This window comes from Gymnodraco acuticeps, unplaced genomic scaffold, assembly GCF_902827175.1.
Source record: "Gymnodraco acuticeps unplaced genomic scaffold, fGymAcu1.1, whole genome shotgun sequence".
NCBI classification, from domain to species: domain Eukaryota; kingdom Metazoa; phylum Chordata; class Actinopteri; order Perciformes; family Bathydraconidae; genus Gymnodraco; species Gymnodraco acuticeps.
In genome coordinates, this window is record NW_022989876.1 from 90,001 (window position 1) to 107,545 (window position 17,545).

The 17,545-nt window shown below is 40.4% G+C and overlaps 1 protein-coding gene across 1 annotated transcript in view; it reads left to right on the forward strand.

Moving 5' to 3' along the window:
- The window catches only part of sos2 (son of sevenless homolog 2 (Drosophila)), a 61,048-nt gene extending 48,493 nt beyond the window's left edge, over positions 1–12,555 (forward strand). Inside the window, 12 exon segments of the mRNA XM_034197926.1 lie at positions 1–93; positions 95–213; positions 1,735–1,854; positions 2,715–2,877; positions 3,035–3,152; positions 4,292–4,464; positions 5,613–5,729; positions 6,484–6,742; positions 8,339–8,380; positions 10,020–10,123; positions 11,020–11,472; positions 11,475–12,555. The exon segment at positions 1–93 is cut by the window's left edge and continues 11 nt beyond it. Coding sequence (XP_034053817.1) covers positions 1–93; positions 95–213; positions 1,735–1,854; positions 2,715–2,877; positions 3,035–3,152; positions 4,292–4,464; positions 5,613–5,729; positions 6,484–6,742; positions 8,339–8,380; positions 10,020–10,123; positions 11,020–11,472; positions 11,475–11,522 — 1,809 coding nt within the window. The 3' untranslated portion in view covers positions 11,523–12,555.
- The last annotated feature ends 4,990 nt before the right edge of the window (positions 12,556–17,545 follow it).

Consider the following 17,545-nt stretch of genomic DNA (forward strand, 5'->3'; position numbering starts at 1 on the left):
AGGAAGTGGGTGGAGTCGATCAATAAGATCATCAAGAGGAAGCTGCAGACGCAGTCGAACGGCGTCAGCCACAACATCACCTTCGAGTCGCCGCCCCCCCCCCATCGAGTGGCACATCTGCCGGGCGGGGCAGGTGGAGACCTTCGACCTCATGACCCTTCACCCCATCGAGATCGCCCGGCAACTCACGCTGCTCGAGTCTGAGCTGTACAGGTGAGGAGGGCAGGGCGGCGTACAGACACAACATATATTATAATGGGTATAATTATAGGACTATGCTCCAATTCAAACACGGAGTAAGTGCATTGAACAAATCAATGACTGGATGTGTCAGAACTTTCTCCAATTAAACAAAAATAAAACTGAGGTAATGGTTTTTGGAGCCAAGTCAGAACGTATAAAAGTTAGCGCTGAGCTTCAGTCTGCAATGTTCAAAACAACAGATAAAGCCAGAAATCTAGGTGTAGTCATGGACTCGGACCTGAGTTTCAACAGTCACATTAAAACTGTTACTAAATCAGCCTACTATCACCTAAAGAATATATCTAGGATTAAAAGACTAATGTCACAGCAGGATTTAGAAAAACATGCTTTTACCTTCAGTAGACTGGACTACTGCAATGGTGTCTTCACAGGTCTCACTAAAAAATCTATTAGGAAGCTGCAGCTGATTCAGAACGCCGCTGCTCGAGTCCTCACTAACACTAAGAAAGTGGATCACATCACTCCAGTTCTGAAGTCTTTACACTGGCTTCCTGTGTGTCAAATAATAGATTTCAAAATACTGCTGCTGGTTTATAAAGCACTGAATGGTTTAGGCCCAAAATACATTTCTGACCTCCTGCTAAATTATGAACCATCCAGATAAACATGGTAAAGCAGCGTTCAGTTATTATGCTCCAAATATCTGGAACAAACTCCCAGAAACCTGCAGGTCCGCTGCAACTCTGACTACTTTTAAATCCAGGCTGAAGACTTTTCTTTTTGTCGCTGCTTTTAATTGAACTATTCACATCTTAGACTGCACTGTAACTTTGATCCATGTACTTTTTTCTTTTAATGTTTAATTTATTATCTTTTCTTTTTAATGACTGATTTTAAATGCCCTTTTCTGAATGTCTTTTGTTTTTTGTAAAGCACTTTGAATTGCCTTGTGTTGAAAAGTGTGATATAAATAAACTTGCCTTGCCTATAATAATTATGATAAATACACTTTATAGCTGAAAGGGCCCAAAACATTATAATACAGATATCTGTGACAATAATGTATGTATATCTGTTTTATAAGACCTTTTTTTAATATCTATAAATATGTATTATATTTCTACAGTTACTCCCTAAGGAAAATAATAATACTTTTTTAACTGTATTTATACATTTTTGTAATGTTTTTATTATGATTAGTTGAATAAATAGTGTTTTCCTAAATATTTTTATTTTGTTATTACACATTTTTTCTAAGGATTTTTTAATTATGAATTTTTAAATGTGTGAATTTTGTCTAAAGATTTTTTATATTTTATTTTTAACAATGTTTCATTAATATTATTTAGTTACAGATAAATACAACAATCTGCTGCAGAGTGAATTTTTTACCATTTTCTGGTTACGATGAAATTGTTGCTTAAAGCCTGTCTGTAAGATAAACCTCCTCCTCCTCCTCCTCCTCCTCCTCCTCCTCCTCCTCCTCCTCCTCCTCCTCCTCCTCCTCCTCCTCCTCCTCCTCCTCCTCAGAGCGGTGCGTCCCTCGGAGTTAGTGGGCAGCGTTTGGACCAAAGAGGACAAAGAGAAGAACTCCCCGAACCTGCTGCGTATGATCCGCCACACCACCAACCTCACGCTGTGGTTCGAGAAGTGAGTCCACACACACACACACACACACACACACACACACACACACACACACACACACACACACACACACACACACACACACACACTCTTTATCTTCAGTCTAAATCAGACCATCATCTTACACCTGTAGCACCTGTGTGTTGGGAAAATACTGAATGTACTCTTCCAATATCAGAGTCCACATGATAACAAAGGTATCCCAACTGCAGCTGTGAACATGACAGGATGTGTGATGACCTAGAAGAGCATCAGGACTGTTTGAGGCATATGATAGCTATGTGATTAACATGATGATTCAGCCTCTATGGAGAGAGACATCAAGCATGCTCATTTCTGACGTGGAGCTAATCTGAAGTAAACATTGAATACTGCTTTCTATTCCTCCATCTTGTGACTGTGTAACTCCCTCTCTTGGATATCAGCATGTGAAGGACACTGTTCAGGAACTAGTTGATGCTCTGTATGTGATGACTCCTTCCATTCTGGAGAGGATCACAAATACATGGATCCTGAGATTGAAGCTCATTTTGAGAAAAAAGTCAGAATTTTGAGATCTTGAGAAAAAATACAGAATTTTGAGATTTTTAGTCAAAAGTCAGAATTTTGAGAAAAAAATTCGGATTTTGAGATTTTGAGAACAAATACAGAATTCGGAGATTTTTAGTAAAAAGTCAGAATTTGGAGATTTCGAGAGAAAGTCCACATTTTGAAATTTTGAGAAAAAATAAAGAATTTTGACAAAAATAAAGAATTTTGACAAAAATAAAGAATTTTGACAAAAATGTCAGAATGTGGGATTTTCAGAAAAAAGCCAACATTTTGAGAAAAAGGTGACATTTTTCTAACACTGTGTGTCTCAGGTGCATTGTGGAGACGATGAACCTGGAGGAGCGCGTGGCCGTGATGTCTCGGGTCATCGAGATCCTGCAGGTTTTCCAGGAGCTCAACAACTTCAACGGGGTTCTGGAGGTGGTCAGCGCCATCAACTCTGTCCCCGTGTACCGGCTGGACCACACCTTCGAGGTCAGGGAGAACACCATAACACTTTTTTAATATCTAATTGTTGTAAACCTTACCTTGATATTAATAATTAAGACACATCTGATGTTTGTAGTTTTTTTTTACATGCATTTTAATCCCAATGCTGAACATAATTTATTTCTCTCTTCTGCACCAACAGGCGATACCGGAGAGGAAGAAGAAGATCCTGGAGGAAGCAGTGGAGCTGAGTCAGGACCACTTTAAGAAATATTTGGCTAAACTCAAGTCAATAAACCCGCCCTGTGTGCCTTTCTTTGGTACGTTTTTATTTTCATTTGACCTCATGTGGTGCCTAACTTCTGACCCTGCTTCACCGTCATTTCATTTCAGGTTCTCCGCGGGGTCTTAACAAGTATTACAAGTTGATAAATCAATTTAGCGAAAACTAAGGCTATTAAAAAGTATTAAACGGCATTTTCCAAGGTGTTACATTTTGTAGCTTGTTTCCAATAAGTATATAAATGGTCCAAAGAGGTTGTGTTCTACAGTCTGCCTGAATGTAATCATGGCGTAGGTGTGTAGTGTGATTCTGTGTAGTTTATTGATGGCATCCTGTTGGATTTGACGTCATCTGAACAGGACATCGCACGCTCACTGCTTGATAGCGCGCGAAGGTCCGTTTACGCCGGTTGCTAAGCAACATCGTTATGGGGAAATGCAAGTTTGCATCTCTTGGGAACAATGCCTAAATCTTTCTAATGGTTTATTTTTCTAATAAACCTTGCATTGGGTTGGTCACACTATTCATTCTCTTGTGCTTTGTTCTATCTGAATTATGATTAGGAGTTATCACAAGCTGTTAAGTTGTGCTATCTTACAATCAATTCTGTATATAGTCAATGTGAGGTAAAGTGTGTCGCCAAGGTAACCGGTTAGAATTCAAAGTGGCGATGAGGTCTTAAAATGTATGGAAAGGGTCTTAAAATGTATTAAATTTGACTTCAGGATTCCTGCATATACCTTGCATTTCTATTTGTTCCGTTCATGGTATGCACAACTTAATGTATAACAATTATTTACAAAACATGTCTCTGTAAACACACCGTACCCGAAAAGGAGCAGGGAGACGAAAATAATCTGACATGACCTGCCCCTTTCTCAAAGAAAATATAATAACTAGAAATAGATGGTCTGTCATTCATATTTTCTAACTCACAGCCAATCATAACAGTATCGTAGGAAAATAAGAGAAACACAAAAACGTACAAAACAAAATACTTAGTTCCCACTTGACAGAAAGAAACTAAACAACACCAAAACATGACATGTACAAAAAAAGTGCAACACCCTCATCTGAGTCCTACTGGAGAACAAGGGGGAAAGCGGCGCATCATAATAATAATAATAATAATAATGTAGTAATGAAACACCTCCTCTTCCTCCTCCTCCTCCTCAGGTATCTATTTAACCAACATCCTGAAGACGGAGGAAGGGAACCCGGACTTCCTGAAGCGCCACGGCAAAGAGCTGATCAACTTCAGCAAGAGGAGGAAAGTGGCGGAAATCACCGGAGAGATCCAGCAGTACCAGAACCAGCCGTACTGCCTGAAGGTGGAACACGAGATCCGGGTGAGCGCTCACTTCTACCATCTTCTCTGTGGTCCCTGAACTCGTTTCATAGAGACCCTGAACCCAAAGATATTCCCTATATACAGGGTTCCCACGGGGTCTTAAAAAGTCTTACATTTGATAATCAGAATTTAAGGCCTTAAAAAGTCTTAAATATGATCAGAAAAAGCTAAACACCAATCCTACAACCAGGAAAGATTGTAGCCAAGGGAGCAGAGCGTGCACACACACACAGACACACACACACACACAGAGAAACACAGACACACACACACACACAGATGGACACACAGACACACACAGACACAGACGTAGGTGTTACTCTCATCTATAGAGTGGCGAAGTCCCGCCCATCTATTTCCGCCCCATGGGACCTTATTTAGAAAAAATTATGTATTGAAGTCAATGGAGAGAGAAAGATTATCTTTCGATCCCGTTTGAATTGTGCCATGAATTACACATACGATGTTTGTCAATCTTAAAAAATAATTTCCATGTCCAAAAAGTCTCAGTTTGTCGTAAAACTGTTGAAATATAAGACTATGAAAAATACGCAACTAGAAAGACTACAAATCCCAGAGTCCCGGTCCCGCATGCTGGCTTTTAGGAACCGACTAACTCCCCTTGTGTGTATGCACAGCTCTCAACGTGCCCAGACTTGGAGTGATTTTCACCTCTTTTAATACTTTCCGCCTCGTTCTGAAAGAAAGAAGTGAAATGTTTCAACGTGACGGCCGTCTTGGTGTGTGGTGCGAGACGGGAGATGTAGGTCATTGTGTTTCACACAAAAAAAGTGTTACTTCACAGTTTTACGACACATTTAATTTTTTTAACTTGCAAAATTATATTTTAAATTGACAAACATCATATGTGTAATTCGTGGCACGATTCAAACGGGATCAAAAGATAATCTTTCTCTCTCCATTGACTTCAATACATACTTTCCCCGAAGTAAGGTCCCATGGAGCTCCCCGGAACGGGAGGGACTTCGCCTCTCTATTGATCATGAACGTCTTTTCTTTCTTTGTTGTTAGATCCCACATTTTAAAACATGTGTGTATATATTCTGAATGAGATGTCTCTTCTTTGTTGTTGCACATGGATCCTGAATTAAAAACATGTATTTTTTTTCTTTGCGTGTTCCCCAGCGGTTCTTCGAGAACCTGAACCCGATGAACAACCGGAGTGAGAAGGAGTTTGCAGACTACTTGTTCAAAATGTCTCTGGATATTGAGCCACGGCACTGCAGGCAGGCTCCTCGATTTGTAAGTGTTTCACTCCTGAGCTCCGAATTCGTCCCAAATGCTAGACATGCAGCAATTGTATTTTAGTCCGGTTTTTAGAGCAATGTCTTTAATAACTTACATATTCTCCAAAACTGCACTTTCTTGTCAAAACTGTTATGATCCCTTGGCTTTTTCATTTTTTTAAGTCTTATTTTATGCATATATTTCATCTAAATCGTATGTCCTTTTTATATTTATCTTATTTTTTATTATTAATATGAAATGTGTTTTATTTTTCATTTTATTTTACATTAAGTTGGCATTTTATTCCTGTTTTTTTTCTTTTGTCTATTTTCCCTTATTGTAAAGCATTTTCTTCTGCATTACCTGTAAGTTTATTATTATTATTCAGTATGTTTTATTTTTCATCACGTACGTACATCCATCCACATTATAGAGTGCTTTTAGAGGACATCTTGTTTTATCACATTTTTATTTTGTATTATTTTTTTGATATTTTTCTCTTTTTATATTTATCTTAGGTTTTTCGATTTTTACATTAATTTTTTTATTATTATACTTTTTTCCAATCATTGTGGCATTAAATCCCTGTTTTGTATCTATTCTCCCATATTTATATCACTGTGCATCATTTGCCGTATTATATTATTTTCCAATAACTGGTCATTTATCCCTGTTGTGTCCGTTTCCCCTTCTTGGACAGTACTTGTTGTCAGTTAATTGTAAAGAGATAATGTATTGATGACAGCCTGTTCTGTGTGTTGTGCTGCAGCCCAGGAAGACGATGTACAACCTGAAGTCCCCGGGGATCCGGCCTGTCCGAACCTCTACCTCTGGGACCCTGAAGGGCCACCCGGTGCCCCTGGAGAGGGAGCCGCCCCACAAGATCACCTTCCGGAGCATCCCGGAGACGGAGCCCGAGTCCCCTGCCTCCGTGCCCACCTCCCCCAACACGCCCACCCCCCCGCAGTCCGCCACCTCCGACATCAGCTCCGTATTCATGGATCACGACTTCAGCAGCTCGTACGGAGGTGAGGGGCGCACACATTTTACATCTTAAAGGTCACCTATTATGCAAAAATTCACTTTTTCATGTCTCTTCTACATCAACATGTGTCCCCTCTTCTCCATGTCTCTTCTACATCAACATGTGTCCCCTCTTCTTCATGTCTCTTCTACATCAACATGTGTCCCCTCTTCTTCATGTCTCTTCTACATCAACATGTGTCCCCTCTTCTTCATGTCTCTTCTACATCAACATGTGTCCCCCTCTTCTCCATGTCTCTTCTACATCAACATGTGTCCCCTCTTCTTCACGTCTCTTTTACATCAACATGTGTCCCCTCTTCTCCACGTCTCTTCTACATCAACATGTGTCCCCTCTTCTTCATGTCTCTTCTACATCAACATGTGTCCCCTCTTCTTCATGTCTCTTCTACATCAACATGTGTCCCCTCTTCTCCACGTCTCTTCTACATCAACATGTGTCCCCTCTTCTTCATGTCTCTTCTACATCAACATGTGTCCCCTCTTCTTCATGTCTCTTCTACATCAACATGTGTCCCCTCTTCTTCACGTCTCTTTTACATCAACATGTGTCCCCTCTTCTCCACGTCTCTTCTACATCAACATGTGTCCCCTCTTCTTCATGTCTCTTCTACATCAACATGTGTCCCCTCTTCTTCATGTCTCTTCTACATCAACATGTGTCCCCTCTTCTTCATGTCTCTTCTACATCAACATGTGTCCCCTCTTCTTCATGTCTCTTCTACATCAACATGTGTCCCCTCTTCTTCATGTCTCTTCTACATCAACATGTGTCCCCTCTTCTTCATGTCTCTTCTACATCAACATGTGTCCCCTCTTCTTCATGTCTCTTCTACATCAACATTCTCTCTCTTTTTGATCCATTTCTATAAAAACCTGTCTGAAAATGAGCTGATCAGATTTTGGACACTTTATGATGTCATAACGATGTTTTGGCTTGTGTAACCATTAGCCAATCAGCAGCCAAGGTAACTGTATTGTCATTAGCACATTAGCTACAGTGTAGATATGTCAATGATAAACGTAGGTCACAGGCTCCTCTAACAGTGCAACATATATATGGAGATGTGCAAGAGAATACAAATAAAATAGAAATAGTGCTATCAGTCTATATACAAGTAAATCGAATTATATATTAGATAAATAATTAGCAAAATGCAATCGGATGAATGTTATGGATGTTCTTTCAAAAGTTCAGGTGTTTAATAGTCTTATGGGGTGAAACGGTCCCTGAGTCTGGTGGTCTTGGAGTTACTTTCCTTAAGTATTTACAATCTTTTCTTTTAGTTTTCTTTGTACATTCAACAAAGAACATTGCACATGTTTACTTGTGGCTTCTCTCAGCTTTGAACAAAGGTAGAGAACATAAAGAAAATATATTGAAAACCATATAAACATCAAACTGAAATTCAGTTTCATTCAAAGCTTATTTACACTTTTATTTGACGAGGGGAAAACGTTTTACTGCGCTACATTAATGTCACACTTGATTTAAAACGGGCCCTGCTTTTATTCTGAAAGGTAAGAGCATGCACTTTTATTTTGAAATCAATCCTCTTCTCCCTCTTCAAATTTTACAGGAAATAACTCCATTTTTGCTCCTGTGCTTCTGCCGCCTTCAAGTGAGTGTTGGCTTTTCCCTTTTCAATTAAATTGTTTCTACAAGATGTTTTCTCTCCCCATTTCAAGTCTTTCTACGTACGAACATTATATATTTTACATTTTATCATTGCATATATTTAATCTATTTTGGTTAGATTTTATTTTCCATCCTATATTATACATACAATTCCTCTTAATGTTATATTTTATTATTTGTATTATTGACTTAATATGCACATAATTCATCTTATGAGTATATTTTTTATATACATCCAAATTGTATCTTGTGTTTTTATTTATCTAATTTTACTATAACTTATAGTAAAATTAGATAAATAAAAACACAAAATGTGTCTTATTTTTCATTCATTTCCATGTTTTTTATGTTCACTGTCTGTTTTCTTGCTGTCTGGTGGATGAGTCTCCCTAAAGCCGCATTTTGACTACAGGTTTTAGCGCGGCTCGTCATGGCTCGGTTCACCTTTGCTCAGTTCGGCTCACTTTAAGCTGCGTTTCCATTACAGTTACAGGGGGTCCGCGGGGTCTTAAAAAGTATTAAAAGTTGATATATCAATTTAGCGAAAATTAAGGCTATTAAAAAGTATTAAACGGCATTTTCCAAGGTATTACATGTTGTAGCTTGTTTTCAATAAGTATATAAATGGTCCAGAGAGGTTGTATTCTACAGTCTGCCTGAATGTAATCATGGCGTAGGTGTGTAGTGTGATTCTGTGTAGTTTATTTATGGCATCCCGTTGGGTTTGACGTCATCTGAACAGGACATCGCACTCTCACTGCTTGATAGCGCGAAGGTCCGTTTACGCCGGTTGCTAAGCAACATCGTTATTGGGAAATGCAAGTCTGCGTCCAAATGGTTGGAAGATAAGGAGGAAGGACAATCAATACTGTATATAGTCAATGTGAGGTAAAGTGTGTCGCCAAGGTAACCGGTTAAAACTCAAAGTGGCCATGAGGTCTTAAAATGTATAAAGGGTCTTAAAAAAGGTCTTAAAAGGTTTTACATTTGACTTCAGGATTCCTGCATATACTCTGAGTTAGTAACGAGGGTAGTAACTATAGTAACCACGCAGTGTAGGCGGGGCGATCGGCTGGGTTGTCGAGCATAAATGTAAGGATACAATAGGCTTGTTTGTTAGAAGTGAGCTTTACAATAGATGGGGACACAACGCTTTCAAGTCGAGCTCGAGTTTGAGGAACGTCTGTACCTCGTCCAATGACCACGGCGTGTGTTTTTTTGCTGCCATTTCTTTATGGATTTGTTGAAATAAAAAAGACTTTGTTGAAATTAGAAATACTTGCCTTACTTACTTACTTACTTTAGAAATGCTGCTTGGGGACTGTGTCGCGCAAGAATTGTGACGATTCTCTCCGACCAATCAGCGGTCGGCAGTGTTCTACGTCACTAGCTAAGCATATTTTCAGCTCGCTTGTAACCTCGACTGAAGGGGTCCTAAAAAAAGTACCCGTGAGCCGGCACTACCCCTAGTGGAAAAGCAAAAAAGAGCGAGCCGCGCTAAAACCCTGCAGTGGAAATGCGCCATAATTGTGCTGTGAAAGTGAGCAGGGCCTGTTCTCCATCTTTAACTCACACTGTTGTTGTTTTTTAACTCTTTGATGGTGTTTTCTTCTGTTTCCCAGAGTTCCAGTCGGTGTCGTGCGGCAGCCTCCATCAGCTCGTGGACGAGTCGATGAAACCGCCTCCTCTGCCGCCGCGGAGGAAAGACGCCACGTCTGAATCCAAGGTGAGAACAGGGAGTCATTTCACACCAATAATATTTATGCCAAGTGCAAAAAATAATACTATTGGTTCCTATAAAGTCAGGAATTGAACAGATTTTCTGATGCACCTTCTGATCTCTTTTTCTATATAGAAGAAGCAACCTAAGGAGTTGCAATATTAAAAAATAATATTTCTTAAGATAGGCAAAACCTTATCAACCATGGTGACAGGCGACCTGAATTATTTTACCTTCAACACCTTTTACCGTCTATTTGACACGTGCTAATTTCCTTCCCTATATGAAGAACTACATTTAAAACTCAAGTATGACATCTCACTGCAGATTTTATATAAATAAGGAGTTTAAACTCTCTTTTTTTAGCCTAAAGTGACCATATTTGTATGAGAGTGTTGACCTGTGATAGGGTAAGGTGGTGCATCCATAAAGCACGTCATATTGGGATGCAAATACTGGTAGTAGGAAAACAGCGTGGCACTATCATTGACTAGTTGAACATCATGCTGTGTTGAAGAAGCCTTGAAACTGGAGATTGAGACCATAAACTCATCAGGGAAATGTTTACTGAGAGAGAGAAGTAGGAACATTTTCTCACAGACTTCTATACAATCAGCCAGTCGAGTCGCCCCCTGCTGGATATTTGAGAAAATGCACCCTGAAGACACTTCTTCACAAACCTCATTATGGCTGTTCTGTCTGCTGTACACTATAATAATAATAATAATAATACATGACACTTATATAGCGCTTTTCTAAAAACTCTTGCGCTGTCAAAACGCTTTGACAGAATAACACAAAAACGAAGAAAATACATAGAGAGACAAACAAAAAACGACAACACTAACCGTCCTTATCCGGGTCTTTTTGTTTATTAATATTTTCTCTTCCTTGTGTCTCAGATGAGCTCCAGGTCCGACAGTCCTCCAGCGATCCCCCCCCCCCGGCTGCCCCCCCCTCGGAACCAGCCCCGGACCCCGCTCTACAACGGCCCCCCGATGGACGGCCCGCTGCCCAGCCCCCCCCCACCGCCGCCCCGCGACCCTGAGCCCGACACGCCCCCTCCGGTTCCTCAGCGACCTCCGGAGATCTTCATCAACTACCCGGTGAACATGCAGCCCTCCCCAGTGGGCCGCTATCACTGGGACTTTGGCTCCGCCCCCTGCTCCCCCAACACCCCCCCCAGCACGCCGTCGCCCCGCGTCCCTCGCCGCAGCTGCCCGCTCAGCGCCAGTCAGAACAGCCTCTACCCGCTGCCCATCACCGCCCCCCCGGTGCCCCCCCGCCACAACTGCAACCCCCAGCTGCCCAAACTCCCACCAAAGACTTACAAGAGGGAGCTGCTGCTGCCCCCCCCCCCCCTCAGATGCAGGGCCTCTCGCTGGTGGAGAACACCGACGAATGAAAACACACACACACTGAGAGGGAACACACACACACGCTGAGAGGGAACACACACACTCACGATCCCCTGTTTATCAGTCACTGGCACCGTGTTAGCGTTGTTAAAGTCTTGAAGAAAACTTTATTGATCTCTCAGGCCTCCATGGTGAACAAAGAGTCATAAAAAACGTAGAAAAGTCTTATTATTTAAAGCAGTGTCCAATACGTGCAGGCGTGCTACTCTCAATGAATGTTGCAATGACTTTACTAAAAAGCTGACATGGTGCATAGAGTAACGGACAGACCTCTCCACAGAATCATGATCTTGTGTTTCCTACAGATGTATTTTTAATGCTTTTTGCACCCATCGATCAAAGCCATTTTAGTGGAAAGACTAGATTGTTAATTAATAGATAAAAGAAGTGTATTTATCATGAACAGATCTGTAAAACTGAGGGTCTGCACACACAATCATGCTGAAGATCCAATTTAAATCTCGTGCTTACCAGAAATTGTCTCACAACATTTATTTTAGCTATAGGTAAGACACACCGATGTAATGCGATGTGAGACCAGATATATTCTTAGATCTTGAAGGCTGCTGTTACAATATAACAGATATTTAAAGCTGCTGTCCCTTTAACGATAAGCCAATCAGGTAACCGATGATTAAATTGATGAAAAACTGGTGTAAATATTTTTGAAAGCATCAAAAATCAACCCTTTCATTTCGTTTGAGCATCGATTTTGATGCATTTGATCACAAATATTGAGATGTTTGACTTCCTCTCCATGTGTCAGCCCTATAAGAGACATTTTAGTTGACTTAAGAACAAAAACAACAAATAATTTGTATAACATTTGAGTACAATTCTTGATTTATTTTATCCGTTTTTTTAATCAAGGAGGTTTGCGAGAAGTAAAACAGTCTTTTCTCCAGGAAGGTAACGCAGTGTGAGTTTCTGATAAACAGCTGATCATTTCAAGAATTTCCCTCGACTCCACCCGCCTGAATCAAACTCCCCCCCCCCCCCCCCCCCCCCCAACCCCCCCCCCCCCCCCCCCCCCCCCCCCCGCGGTGCCTCTCAAGGGATCAGTCGCTCGCCTTCATCATCTTCACCCTCTGTGCCATGAGACACTGGTGTGCCAGCTGACCGACACCCAGGAGTCTGAAACACTTCCCCCCCCCCCCCCCCCTCTATGGTCAGTTTGAGTCTTGTAGTGAACCCCGAAATGTTAAATACCGCAAAGTTTTACGTTAGAAATGTACAGTACGGGTCCCCAGCTCATAGAAACTGCCGGATGATAACTTGCATAAGTTGGTTTGTGGTAATTAGCATAAATTAGCATATGCAGACAATAGTTAAAACATGGCTTGGCAGATTTCGACAGTTTTTTAGTAGTTTTGGGGGTTATTGTTACGCCCAGATCAACATTATTGAGAAAGCTGAGTCCATTTCGGATACAAAATGGCAGTTTTAACAAGACTGGCTATATTTGTACTCTCTATGGGCTGATTTTGAGAAATGTTTGGAAGATTTGGAAGTTTTAGGGGACTCTAGATCATCTGGATTGGACAGATTGCTTATCTGTTTGAAAATAGTAGAGGTAATGTAGTCAAAATCAGCTGAGACCGTACACATATGGCCTGTTTCTGATTAAAACTGCCATTTTTTTTATCCTGAAAATGTCAGAAATGGATTCAGCATCCTCAATAACCCCCCAAACCACTCCAAGTCTTCCGAGCCATTTTTTAACTATTGTCCACTTAGGCTATAATTAATGCTAACTTGTGCTAATTGTGCTAATTGCTCATCATATGCAGGTTAGCATCCGGCAGTGTTCTATGTGCTGGGGACCCGTACTATACATTTCTATCATCAAACGTTGGGGTCCTCAACATGTCTGTGTTCACAATACTGGCAACTAGACTATCGGGGGGGGGGGCACGTAGCCTCAAACGCCATGCTTCATCTCTCCGGTGCGGCGATGTTCCTCCTCTTCCTCCTCCTGACGTAGCTCTTTGTTTTCTCATGTAAGAAAAAAAAAACAGTTGCCAAAGTCTTATTTTATGCAGGGGGAAAAGGGATTTTTTTTTTTTAAATGTGACATTAAAGGAGGCGACACTGAACGTCCCCCCCCTCTCACTTTACCGTGGATCTGAAATGTAAAACACTGTGACTCTGCAGCCACAAAACGTTGCCTTCAAGGACATCCGGTGAACCCGAGAACACTCCATTTGCACATCGAGTTTGGGCGAATCAGATAAAAATGACATGGGGGGGGGGGGAAGGGGCCGCCATGATTGCTTCACACTGTGCCCCCCCCCCCCCCTCTTTAAACAAACTCTTCTTCGTTGGTATTAAGCAGCAGTACTGGGAGCATGCATTAAACCTCCCCCTCTCTGCAAACATTTTAAACCTTTTTTCTCTGCTTGAAAAACTTTTGGGAAAGACTGAAATAACCCCTGCATCACGCTCAGATGTGCCTTTTTATTTTTGTTTTTCTACTTTACAGAAATAAGCAAAATGGTGTTTAAAAAAACAAAAAAAAGCTAAAAAAATGTCATGTTTAGAACAAAGTTATACACTATGAAATTGTACATGTTTGTGGATACTGTGTATATATAACATGTATACACTAACTAAATAATTTGTATAAAGTGTTTTTCTTTCCTCCCTTTTCATCCGCATCTGTTCAGACGAGTTTAGCCTAATAATCCTGCAGCAGGCGGATAATAAAATTAAAATAAAACAGGTCACTAACAGACAATCTCCTGAGGAAAGCCATGCCCCCCCTCCCCATTAAAAAAAAATATATGATATTAAAATATGCCGAGCACTTAGACGTGTGCTTAACTTTCTACTAATGGCCTTTTTCTCCTTTTCAAATACTTTTTAACGCTCATTAAAACAGGCGGTTTGAATGCAGGTGAACACACACACACACACACACATACACACACACACACACACACACACTTGTATTCAGCCTGCAGGTGAAGAATTGGACTTTATTTCTTGTTTGTTTTCTTCTGATAAAACACACTTTGTGCACTTTAGGCTGTACTGTTGTTGAAGAGCCGTGGTTGTTTTTAGGTCCTGTTTAAAAAAAAAAAAAAAAATGCAATGGTCCTATGCAACTGTTCAAACTCGCTTTCTACGTGCATCAGGGCGGAACACACACACCTGACACACACACACACACACACACACACACACACACACACATGAGGACGTCGCAGCAGCATGAGTGGGATTTCAGCGAAAATTCAACAAAAGGAAAACTTGTGCTCTTTCCTCTTCAAAATATAATCCCCTCTCGTGTTCTGTCCCGCCCCGGCCAGTGCTGACGGGATTAATTATTTTCAGATGTTGTCCTTTTAGTTTTTTTTCTTCGTGTTTGTTTGTTTTTTTACTTTAACCCCCAGATTTTCCTCCGGTGGCACTGTAAAAGCTTCATCCAGCAGTCGGTTTATTTCATGGTATGTGGCCTTTTAACTGCTTTGTATTAATGGTCTTGATGAGATTAATAAATCACCCAGTCTTATTTTGTACTGAACTACTCATTTCTCTCCTCGTTTTCTTTTGTTTTTACTGTAAATTCGGCTTTTTGAAGGTTTTTAAGTTGAAAAAAGTTGAATATTTTGGGAAGTTTCGGGTTATTGTCATATTTTCTGGTGTGTTCGGTTAAAAAAACGTTGCTGCGTTTCTGTTAGTCGGGGCTAAAACTACATATTTAATTATCAATGAATCTGTTCAGAATTGTTATTAATTCATTGATCATCTTGACGTTTATCAAATGTCAACAAATGTCCATTACAATCTCACAGAGCCAAGCTTGCTGTCTTCAAATGTCTGATTTAGTTTGAACAATATTCAGAATACCTACAAAAAATATTTACTTTAAAGAGTTCTCTCCTGCTGATGTTCAGGTGTATATCAGTATGTAGTGTCTCTACTTTAAAGAGTCCTCTCTCCTGCTGATGTTCAGGTGTATATCACTATGTAGTGTCTCTACTTTAAAGAGTCCTCTCCTGCTGATGTTCAGGTGTATATCAGTATGTAGTGTCTCTACTTTAAAGAGTCCTCTCCTGCTGATGTTCAGGTGTATAACAGTATGTAGTGTCTCTACTTTAAAGAGTCCTCTCCTGCTGATGTTCAGGTGTATATCAGTATGTGGTGTCTCTACTTTAAAGAGTCCTCTCCTGCTGATGTTCAGGTGTATATCAGTATGTGGTGTCTCTACTTTAAAGAGTCCTCTCCTGCTGATGTTCAGGTGTATATCAGTATGTAGTGTCTCTACTTTAAAGAGTCCTCTCCTGCTGATGTTCAGGTGTGTATCAGTATGTAGTGTCTCTACTTTAAAGAGTCCTCTCCTGCTGATGTTCAGGTGTATATCAGTATGTAGTGTCTCTACTTTAAAGAGTCCTCTCCTGCTGATGTTCAGGTGTATATCAGTATGTGGTGTCTCTACTTTAAAGAGTCCTCTCCTGCTGATGTTCAGGTGTATATCAGTATGTGGTGTCTCTACTTTAAAGAGTCCTCTCCTGCTGATGTTCAGGTGTATATCAGTATGTAGTGTCTCTACTTTAAAGAGTCCTCTCCTGCATCAATATGTAGTGTCTCTACTTTAAAGAGTCCTCTCCTGCTGATGTTCAGGTGTATAACAGTATGTAGTGTCTCTACTTTAAAGAGTCCTCTCCTGCTGATGTTCAGGTGTATATCAGTATGTAGTGTCTCTACTTTAAAGAGTCCTCTCCTGCTGATGTTCAGGTGTATATCAGTATGTGGTGTCTCTACTTTAAAGAGTCCTCTCCTGCTGATGTTCAGGTGTATATCAGTATGTAGTGTCTCTACTTTAAAGAGTCCTCTCCTGCTGATGTTCAGGTGTATATCAGTATGTAATGTCTCTACTTTAAAGAGTCCTCTCCTGCTGATGTTCAGGTGTATATCAGTATGTAGTGTCTCTACTTTAAAGAGTCCTCTCCTGCTGATGTTCAGGTGTATATCAGCATGTAGTGTCTCTACTTTAAAGAGTCCTCTCCTGCTGATGTTCAGGTGTATATCAGTATGTAGTGTCTCTACTTTAAAGAGTCCTCTCCTGCTGATGTTCAGGTGTGTATCAGTATGTAGTGTCTCTACTTTAAAGAGTCCTCTCCTGCTGATGTTCAGGTGTATATCAGTATGTAGTGTCTCTACTTTAAAGAGTCCTCTCCTGCTGATGTTCAGGTGTATATCAGTATGTGGTGTCTCTACTTTAAAGAGTCCTCTCCTGCTGATGTTCAGGTGTATATCAGTATGTGGTGTCTCTACTTTAAAGAGTCCTCTCCTGCTGATGTTCAGGTGTATATCAGTATGTAGTGTCTCTACTTTAAAGAGTCCTCTCCTGCTGATGTTCAGGTGTATATCAGTATGTAGTGTCTCTACTTTAAAGAGTCCTCTCCTGCTGATGTTCAGGTGTGTATCAGTATGTAGTGTCTCTACTTTAAAGAGTCCTCTCCTGCTGATGTTCAGGTGTATATCAGTATGTAGTGTCTCTACTTTAAAGAGTCCTCTCCTGCTGATGTTCAGGTGTGTATCAGTATGTAGTGTCTCTACTTTAAAGAGTCCTCTCCTGCTGATGTTCAGGTGTATATCAGTATGTAGTGTCTCTACTTTAAAGAGTCCTCTCCTGCTGATGTTCAGGTGTATATCAGTATGTAGTGTCTCTACTTTAAAGAGTCCTCTCCTGCTGATGTTCAGGTGTATATCAGTATGTAGTGTCTCTACTTTAAAAAAGCACCTCTTTTCACTGAAAATAAGTCAAAATTCTGAGAAAAAAACCTGAATTTGAATTCTGAGGAAAAAGTGTTTTTGAGAGAAACAGGGATTTTAGCCTTTGCAGACCATTTACATGCACTAAAACCTATTAAAGAAATCTTATCAAATGAGTTTATAATCTAAAAGTCAATGTAAAGTATGTTTCTTAAATCTTTAAAATGTTATCTGGAACAAAGAAAGATGTCCACCAAAAAGCAAAAAACAAATCTTTATTTGAGGCTTG